Source organism: Coregonus lavaretus (genome assembly GCF_964263955.1).
Source record: "Coregonus lavaretus genome assembly, contig: HAP1_SCAFFOLD_6782, whole genome shotgun sequence".
In the NCBI taxonomy this organism is placed as follows: domain Eukaryota; kingdom Metazoa; phylum Chordata; class Actinopteri; order Salmoniformes; family Salmonidae; genus Coregonus; species Coregonus lavaretus.
The window spans coordinates 1-10,626 of record NW_028166168.1 but is presented as its reverse complement, the minus strand read 5'-3'; the positions used below and the strand labels follow the sequence as shown (position 1 = coordinate 10,626).

The following is a 10,626-nucleotide window of genomic DNA, read 5'->3' as shown; positions in this document are numbered from 1 at the left end:
CGCCCCCTATCGGTCATCTAGTATATACCGGCACGGTGGCTTCAACACAGCGCCCCCTATCGGCCATCTAGTATATACCCGTATACAAATCATTGGTTAACCAACAACTGACTGCTTATGAATGAAGGCCATTACATTGATGTAGGTACAGTTGCAAGTGGTGTTGCAGATTATTATTGGGGATTTAGGGGCACATGTTCATAGACAGTGACTAAACACAATTAATTGCAACAGCAAAAAGGTTTTATTTCACAGTAAAAACTCTGCACAATTTCAAGTAAATCCCAGGTAATTGTTGATCAGTCCAGTTTTTCCAAGATGTGTAAAGTATTGAGGTCGTATTCGTAAATATTTGCATAGTGTGTAGAAGCAAAGAAAACAGTAGTAGACTATTACTCTGGGTTCCGTAACAGTCAGTCGTTCAGTCGTATGAGTCTGTCGTTCAGTCGTATGAGTCTGTCGTTCAGTCGTATGAGTCTGTCGTTCAGTCGTATGAGTCTGTCGTTCAGTCGTATGAGTCAGTCGTTCAGTCGTATGAGTCTGTCGTTCAGTCGTATGAGTCAGCCGTTCAGTCGTATGAGTCTGTCGTTCAGTCGTATGAGTCTCGTTCAGTCGTATGAGTCTGTCGTTCAGTCGTATGAGTCTGTCGTTCAGTCGTATGAGTCTGCCGTTCAGTCGTATGAGTCAGCCGTTCAGTCGTATGAGTCTGTCGTTCAGTCGTACGAGTCTGTCGTTCAGTCGTACGAGTCTGTCGTTCAGTCGTACGAGTCTGCCGTTCAGTCGTACGAGTCTGCCGTTCAGTCGTACGAGTCTGCCGTTCAGTCGTACGAGTCTGCCGTTCAGTCGTACGAGTCTGCCGTTCAGTCGTACGAGTCTGTCGTTCAGTCATATGAGTCAGTTGTTCAGTCGTATGAGTAATCCAGTGAGATATAAAGTTAAAACTGACTCCTTCATTCTATATACATTCATTCTTTGTAAAAGGGAAACAAACCACGGAAAAACAAACAAATAAGCAATTGCATCATGGTCCACATTTGGTAAGCACTACTCACTGTTCCCTTTTTACAATTTGTTCCCTTTACATTTTTTTTTTATATACATAAAATATCCAGAGGCGATAAGATACTTAACAATTTAAGTTATTCTAAAAATAATACACGTTTTAAAATATCTCACTGCTCAATTTAAACTCAGATTTAAGAATGTTATGGCAGGTAAACTGAGGAATTTATCTTGATAGGCCTACAGTTCATGTCAGTTTTTGATGGTTCAGAAACAAGTTTTCCTCAGCAACAGTTTCATAACATTCATAAATACAATTTCCAATCATATTTCCCAGTAACATTTTGGAATGCTACAAAAATCATTGTGAATTTGACCTTTGGTTGAGTTGTCTAAAATCGTAACACGTTACCATCTCATCAATATTTATACGTACAAAATCTGATGTGATGATCCCAAAACAACATTTTAAAACCTGGGCAATATTTGCCATTAAAAGCAAGTGCCTCAGTAATTGGTTGAAAAAAGTTCCTTCACGGGAAAAATAAAGTGATATTCTATTCTATTAATATGAGTATTAGCTACTATGTCTCTCTGAGCCGATGTGGTTCAGTTCCTTGTTTCTGTTTCTCAGGTGCCTCTTACGAATCTTAATGACCCATTTCACACTGAAACTGGCAAAGTTAGCAGCCTTGAACAGAGCCATGAACACGCCACACAGAATGGCAACTGTATTCCACGGATTGGCTGTCACGATCTGTGGAGAAACATGGGTAAAAAATATTTCATTGTTAGTTATACGCCTATTCCTCAGAGCAGGGATAGGATTTTAAAAAAAAACTACACCAGTAGAATAGGATAGAATGGAATAAAACAGAATATAGAAAAATAGAATAGATGCTATTCTAATAATGCAATATAAATATGTTCGCTTACATCTCTGACTTCTTGTACAAAGGGATCCCTCCATTCAAACGCAACAAAGAAAAGCTGAATGGCTTCTTGCTCTGATACAGGTCTCTTGTCATTATATTTGACCACACTAGACTGGAAGAACAGACAACTGTAATGTTCTCATCATGATGTAGAAAACCCTTTGTACTCATTAGGAACAAAAAAATGTGACAGCTACAACAGGAACATGTAAAGGGAAAATATCATCTTTGCAACATGTCGCATGTTTTCTGCCACAGTAGATGCTAAAATTAATCATTTAGCTAATCTTATCAAAATTAAAAGGTGAAATAAATAAAAATAGACAACATTTAAGGAAACCTGAATGTTTAGGAACATTACTGACCTCTTGCCGGAACTCCATGGACTCGTTCTTCTTCCCAGAGGTCTTGACCAGTGACATCTTGACCCAGGTCCTGAAGCCTCCAGAGAACGTCCTCATGGAGTAGTTCCTCTCACAGGCCTGCATGAACGCTGATTTATCCACGCTATAACAGGAGGTGGAGGGCAGAAAAAAATGGTTGTTGTTATACGCACATCTCAATACACTTAGGTTACACTATATTACTCGTTAAACCTGGGATTTTAAACTCTATTACACTCTAAACCAGGGATTTTAAACTCTATTACACTCTAAACCAGGGATTTTAAACTATATTACTCGTTAAACCTGGGATTTTAAACTCTATTACACTCTAAACCAGGGATTTTAAACTCTATTACACTCTAATCCAGGGATTTTAAACTCTATTACACTCTAATCCAGGGATTTTAAACTCTACTACACTCTAAACCAGGGATTTTAAACTCTATTACACTCTAATCCAGGTATTTTAAACTATATTACACTCTAATCCAGGGATTTTAAACTCTACTACACTCTAAACCAGGGATTTTAAACTCTATTACACTCTAAACCAGGGATTTTAAACATCTATTACACTCTAAACCAGGGATTTTAAACCTCTATTACACTCTAAACCAGGGATTTTAAACTCTATTACACTCTAAACCAGGGATTTTAAACTCTACTACACTCTAAACCAGGGATTTTAAACTCTATTACACTCTAATCCAGGGATTTTAAACTCTAGAACACTATTAACCAGGGATTTTAAACTATTTTACACTCTAATCCAGGGATTCCAAACTCTATTAAAAACTCTAAACCATGGATTTTAAACTATATTACACTCTAATACAGGGATTTTAAACTCTACTACACTCTAAATCAGGGATTTTAAACTCTATTACACTCTAATTCGGGAATTTTAAACTCTACTACACTCTAAACCAGGGATTTTAAACTCTACTACACTCTAAACCAGGGATTTTAAACTCTACTACACTCTAAACTAGGGCTTTTAAACTCTATTACACTCTAATCCAGGGATTTTAAACTCTATTACACTCTAATCCAGGGATTTTAAACTCTACTACACTCTAATCCAGGGATTTTTAAACTCTATTACACTCTAATCCAGGGATTTTAAACTCTACTACACTCTAATCCAGGGATTTTAAACTCTATTACACTCTAATCCAGGGATTTTAAACTCTATTACACTCTAATTCAGGGATTTTAAACTCTACTACACTCTAAACCAGGGATTTTAAACTCTACTACACTCTAAACCAGGGATTTTAAACTCTATTACACTCTAAACCAGGGATTTTAAACTCTATTACACGCTAATCCAGGGATTTTAAACTCTATTACACTCTAATCCAGGGATTTTAAACTCTATTACACTCTAATCCAGGGATTTTAAACTCTACTACACTCTAATCCAGGGATTTTAAACTCTACTACACTCTAAACCAGGGATTTTAAACTCTACTACACTCTAATCCAGGGATTCCAAACTCTATTAAAAACTCTAAACCATGGATTTTAAACTATATTACACTCTAATACAGGGATTTTAAACTCTACTACACTCTAAATCAGGGATTTTAAACTCTATTACACTCTAATTCAGGAATTTTAAACTCTACTACACTCTAAACCAGGGATTTTAAACTCTACTACACTCTAAACCAGGGATTTTAAACTCTACTACACTCTAAACTAGGGCTTTTAAACTCTATTACACTCTAATCCAGGGATTTTAAACTCTATTACACTCTAATCCAGGGATTTTAAACTCTACTACACTCTAATCCAGGGATTTTTAAACTCTATTACACTCTAATCCAGGGATTTTAAACTCTACTACACTCTAATCCAGGGATTTTAAACTCTATTACACTCTAATCCAGGGATTTTAAACTCTATTACACTCTAATTCAGGGATTTTAAACTCTACTACACTCTAAACCAGGGATTTTAAACTCTACTACACTCTAAACCAGGGATTTTAAACTCTATTACACTCTAAACCAGGGATTTTAAACTCTATTACACTCTAATCCAGGGATTTTAAACTCTATTACACTCTAATCCAGGGATTTTAAACTCTATTACACTCTAATCCAGGGATTTTAAACTCTACTACACTCTAATCCAGGGATTTTAAACTCTACTACACTCTAAACCAGGGATTTTAAACTCTACTACACTCTAAACCAGGGATTTTAAACTCTACTACACTCTAAACCAGGGATTTTAAACTCTATTACACTCTAATCCAGGGATTTTAAACTCTACTACACTCTAATCCAGGGATTCTAAACTCTACTACACTCTAATCCAGGGATTTTAAACTCTACTACACTCTAATCCAGGGATTTTAAACTCTACTACACTCTAAACCAGGGATTTTAAACTCTACTACACTCTAAACCAGGGATTTTAAACTCTACTACACTCTAAACCAGGGATTTTAAACTCTACTACACTCTAAACCAGGGATTTTAAACTCTATTACACTCTAAACCAGGGATTTTAAACTCTATTACACTCTAAACCAGGGATTTTAAACTCTATTACACTCTAAACCAGGGATTTTAAACTCTATTACACTCTAATTCAGAGATTTTAAACTCTACTACACTCTAAACCAGGGATTTTATACTCTACTACACTCTAAACCAGGGATTTTAAACTCTATTACACTCTAATTCAGGGATTTTAAACTCTACTACACTCTAAACCAGGGATTTTAAACTCTATTACACTCTAAACCAGGGATTTTAAACTCTATTACACTCTAATTCAGGGATTTTATACTCTACTACACTCTAAACCAGGGATTTTAAACTCTACTACACTCTAAACCAGGGATTTTAAACTCTACTACACTCTAAACCAGGGATTTTAAACTCTACTACACTCTAAACCAGGGATTTTAAACTCTATTACACTCTAAACCAGGGATTTTAAACTCTATTACACTCTAATCCAGGGATTTTAAACTCTATTACACTCTAATCCAGGGATTTTAAACTCTACTACACTCTAAACCAGGGATTTTAAACTCTATTACACTCTAATCCAGGGATTTTAAACTCTACTACACTCTAAACCAGGGATTTTAAACTCTATTACACTCTAAACCAGGGATTTTAAACTCTATTACACTCTAATCCAGGGATTTTAAACTCTACTACACTCTAAACCAGGGATTTTAAACTCTATTACACTCTAATCCAGGTATTCTAAACTATATTACACTCTAATCCAGGGATTTTAAACTCTACTACACTCTAATCCAGGGATTTTAAACTCTATTACACTCTAAACCAGGGATTTTAAACTCTATTACACTCTAAACCAGGGATTTTAAACTCTATTACACTCTAATCCAGGGATTTTAAACTCTTTTACACTCTAATCCAGGGATTTTAAACTCTACTACACTCTAATCCAGGGATTTTAAACTCTATTACACTCTAATCCATGGATTTTAAACTCTACTACACTCTAATCCAGGGATTTTAAACTTTTATTTTATAGTATAAGGGGGAGTGAAAACCTGCAGACACTCGGCCCTCCAGCTGTGCTCTAAACGAACAAACTGGGCCAGTGCTTTACCTTCTGGACAGGTCGTTGTATTAAAATGGGCCAGTGCTTTACCTTCTGGACAGGTCATTGTATTAAACTGGGCCAGTACTTTACCTTCTGGACAGGTCGTTGTATTAAACTGGGCCAGTGCTTTACCTTCTGGACAGGTCGTTGTATTAAACTGGGCCAGTATTTTACCTTCTGGACAGGTCGTTGTATTAAACTGGGCCAGTATTTTACCTTCTGGACAGGTCGTTGTATTAAATGGGCCAGTATTTTACCTTCTGGACAGGTCGTTGTATTAAACTGGGCCAGTATTTTACCTTCTGGACAGGTCGTTGTATTAAACTGGGCCAGTATTTTACCTTCTGGACAGGTCGTTGTATTAAACTGGGCCAGTATTTTACCTTCTGGACAGGTCGTTGTATTAAACTGGGCCAGTGCTTTACCTTCTGGACAGGTTGTTGTATTAAACTGGGCCAGTGCTTTACCTTCTGGACAGGTCGTTGTATTAAACTGGGCCAGTATTTTACCTTCTGGACAGGTCGTTGTATTAAACTGGGCCAGTATTTTACCTTCTGGACAGGTCGTTGTATTAAACTGGGCCAGTGCTTTACCTTCTGGACAGGTCGTTGTATTAAACTGGGCCAGTATTTTACCTTCTGGACAGGTCGTTGTATTAAACTGGGCCAGTATTTTACCTTCTGGACAGGTCGTTGTATTAAACTGGGCCAGTGCTTTACCTTCTGGACAGGTCGTTGTATTAAACTGGGCCAGTATTTTACCTTCTGGACAGGTCGTTGTATTAAACTGGGCCAGTATTTTACCTTCTGGACAGGTCGTTGTATTAAACTGGGCCAGTGCTTTACCTTCTGGACAGGTCGTTGTATTAAACTGGGCCAGTATTTTACCTTCTGGACAGGTCGTTGTATTAAACTGGGCCAGTATTTTACCTTCTGGACAGGTCGTTGTATTAAACTGGGCCAGTGCTTTTATCTTCTGGACAGGTCGTTGTATTAAACTGGGCCAGTGCTTTACCTTCTGGACAGGTCGATGTATTAAAATGGGCCAGTGCTTTACCTTCTGGACAGGTCGTTGTAATAAACTGGGCCAGTATTTTACCTTCTGGACAGGTCGTTGTATTAAACTGGGCCAGTGCTTTACCTTCTGGACAGGTCGTTGTATTTGTCGAAGAGCATGTATGTGATGGCACTGAAATCTTCTTCTGTCTCGTTCTTACTGAACTGCAGGAAGATTAACTCCCTGTTTCTGACATCTGTTGGACCGCTGACCACCAAGGCTTGCTTCTACAACAACCAGGAAAGGAATTCATTTATTAAATGACTGAATGACTGACTGACTGAACAACCGACTAATCTCAGAAACCCAGAACTAAAATCTTCCATAATTGCGTCAAATACCATTTATGTTACGTAGCCTGTCCATGAGAGATTACTAAGCAACCAACCAACCAACCAAGCAACCAACCAACCAACCAAGCAACCAACCAACCAACCAACCAAGCAACCAACCAAGCAACCAACCACCCAACCAACCACCCAACCAACCAACCAAGCAACCAACCAAGCAACCAACCAAGCAAGCGACCAATGAATGAACGAAAATGCTTAGAACAAATGTTGCAGTGTTCTATCTATAGATGTGTTGTTCTCACAAATTAACCAACCAACCAATAAACCAACCAATAAACCAACCAACCAACCAACCAATAAACAAATGAATGTGCATAAGTGCTCTATAGTAGTATGGTTCTCACCACGGTGTGGTTGGTGAAGGGGCCAGTGTAGGTCACCTCCTCCATGACACAGTCTCCTGGCTGGGGCTTCCCTGGGGTGACCAGCGGGGGGATATGGGCATGGTGGTGGTGCTGACAGCTCAGCAGCTGAGCTGTACCAGGGTACAGGGCGATGCCTGCTCACAAAAGGATGTTCCATCAAGAAAACTAAGATTTAAATCAAAATTAGCATAATGTTCTCTCAAAAAAAAAAAAAATATATAAGCTTGACATTTTGTAAAAAAATAAATAATGTTTAATAATTATATTCTCTCTCCCCAAAAGCTTCATATTCTCTCTGATCAGCATTCACACTAAACCAACATCTTAAATCCAGCTAAATAGAGACCTTTATTAAACACATCTGTTGGTGTATTGTAAAGTGTATCTGTTGGTGTATTGTAAAGTGTATCTGTTGGTGTATTGTAAAGTGTATCTGTTGGTGTATTGTAAAGTGTATCTGTTGGTGTATTGTAAAGTGTATCTGTTGGTGTATTGTAAAGTGTATCTGTTGGTGTATTGTAAAGTGTATCTGTTGGTGTATTGTAAAGTGTATCTGTTGGTGTATTGTAAAGTGTATCTGTTGGTGTATTGTAAAGTGTATCTGTTGGTGTATTGTAAAGTGTATCTGTTGGTGTATTGTAAAGTTACCCCCCGGACACTGATCTTGGGTCAGTTTTGTATTCCCCCCCCCCCCCCCTAATGGTTAAGGTTAGGATTTGGGGGGGGGGGGTGATCCTTGATCTGTACGTTGGAGCAGTTGCACCAACCTGGGGGAGAGAAGACATCCACCTCCTTGTATGTGACGGACATGACAGGGTGACTGAGCTTCTCCATGAAGTCGGTGATGGTTTGGTAGGCCAGGAACACCGCCACAGCAGTCAACACCAGGTAGATGAACAGTAGCAGGACGGTGAACACGTTCTTCAGACAGGCCTTGTTGAATAACGTAAACGTGTTGCCGTTCACTGTGTCTTCCTCTGGAATAATAATGTCAATAAAAAGGTACAAATTATTAAATAATTAAATGGAAAGGAAAGATTGTTAATCGATACTAGAGAGGGACATGAATGACATATTATAGGTAATAAAATAGAGATAATATGAATATTACAGTAGTCTTTACAATATACTTTTTTGGGAATAGACTAGAATAGAATTGACTAGAATAGAAAATAATACAATTGAATATAGTAAAAAATTATAGTCAGAACCTGGTAGAACACTGGCAATGGATTCTTCTGGCTCCTCCAGGCCACCGTTGGCACTGCCATTGTCTTGGTAGAAGTCTGGGGTTTGTAGTTCTTCCTCCTCGTCATTGAACTGTATCAAATAAAAAGGTACAGATTTGTACTATTAAATGGTTGATTTAACACAAAGTATTAGTGCACATAAAGTACAGTGTCTTCCACTTCCAGATCCAAAAGCAGACAGGTGGGTCTGGAGACTTTCAAGTACACTACCGTAATGGTAAAGCAAAAGTCTTAAATCAGCTGTAAGTCACATGATCTTGTTTCTATACAAGGATCCGCTCCTAGAGGTTAGTCCCAATATTTCCCCCCAACTTCCTGAAAAGTAATCGATCAATACAGATAGATACAATTGTAAAGTCATTGATAATGACATGAAATCAATAATCAATTAAAATCCGTCAGTGGCCATAACAGAACTTACTTCTTGGTATGAACGGGAGGTCTCCTTCCTAAGCATTCCGACTCGTCTTCAAAGAATACTTGGACTTACTATATAGTTCATTAAAACTCCGGATATTATAAATGATCCATTTTTATTCATAATAAAAAAAAAATCCTCATGTGGCTCTCATGCAGGTAGAGATATTTAACAGGCGGATTTGGTCACGTTCGTGCGTAGTTAAGCAGTAGCCTACACCTAATTATACAACTACTCTGCTAGCACTAACGATGACGTCACTTTCCTATGGTAATGAGGGAACATTCAAAATAAAAGCCCGCATTTCAAAACATTGCAAGGTGGATAACTCATTAAAAAGATATTACATTTTAATCTATGTCGATTTTTATTGTGCTTATAAACAAATGCAAGAAGGAATTTATGAAAAAAAAAAAAAAAATATATATATATATATATATACATATTTTAAGACCACTATTGAAAAATACAATATTCAGACTGGTATGTTGACAATATTTTGCTTATAGTGAAAAACGTTTATTTGCGCTGATGTAAAAGTTGGATCCGAGCTCCTGAGTGGCGCAGTGGTCTAAAGCACTGCATCGCAGTGCTAGCTGTGCCACTAGAGATCCTGGTTCGAATCCAGGCTCTGTCGCAGCCGGCCGCGACCGGGAGACTCATGGGCGGCGCACAATTGGCCCAGCGTTGTCCAGGGTAGGGGAGGGAATGGCCGGCAGGGATGTAACTCAGTTGATAGAGCATGGCGTTTGCAACGCCAGGGTTGTGGGTTCGATTCCCACGGGGGGCCAGTATAAAAAAAAAAAAAATGTATTCACTAACTGTAAGTCGCTCTGGATAAGAGCGTCTGCTAAATGACTAAAATGTAAATCTGTAGAATCTATATAAGGTATCATTTCATGGGGTTTTGAATAATATGGAGTGTTGCTGGACTGTGATAGCACCTGAGAACGTAGTCACATTGGACAGTTATAGCCATAGATATGCAACATAAAGTTAGCAGTAGTAATTGCGTTACTTTAAATCTTAAGATGATGGATTACTTAAGCCTGTATGAAAGATTTTAGAGGATACCTTACTTCCAATTCAGAAATACCTTGCATTGCAGTATCTGGCAGTGCATGGGGTTGTGGTGGATGTGACACTAAACTATGAATTTTCTCATCTGTGCCCCCATTTTAGTTGTGGTGTTTATGTGTGCTTGTTTTCTAAAGCAGTCTTATTAGAGCGCAATGTGAATACACTTGAGTAAAAAATA

The 10,626-nt window shown here is 38.1% G+C and overlaps 1 protein-coding gene across 1 annotated transcript; it reads right to left on the bottom strand.

The window, feature by feature from the left end:
- Positions 1–221: 221 nt before the first annotated feature.
- LOC311114996 (proton-activated chloride channel-like) lies at positions 222–9,597 on the bottom strand. The gene is made up of 8 exons (XM_084190219.1): positions 9,372–9,597; positions 8,912–9,020; positions 8,468–8,677; positions 7,680–7,834; positions 7,067–7,209; positions 2,303–2,444; positions 1,939–2,049; positions 222–1,759 (listed from the first exon to the last, which is right to left on the bottom strand). The coding sequence occupies exons 1-8, from the start codon at positions 9,405–9,407 to the stop codon at positions 1,580–1,582; spliced, it is 1,086 nt and encodes a 361-aa protein (XP_084046345.1). The 5' UTR covers positions 9,408–9,597; the 3' UTR covers positions 222–1,579.
- Between the last annotated feature and the right edge of the window lie 1,029 nt (positions 9,598–10,626).

Bases quoted from the DNA above. Each gene is read 5' to 3' on its own strand.
- LOC311114996 (XM_084190219.1), bottom strand. From the start codon at position 9,407: ATGCTTAGGAAGGAGACCTCCCGTTCATACCAAGAA. The intron at 2,050-2,302 runs GTCAGTAATGTT...CTGTTCTTCCAG, and splicing joins CCATGGAGTTCCGGCAAGAG to TCTAGTGTGGTCAAATATAA. The intron at 1,760-1,938 runs GTAAGCGAACAT...GTTTCTCCACAG, and splicing joins TTGTACAAGAAGTCAGAGAT to ATCGTGACAGCCAATCCGTG.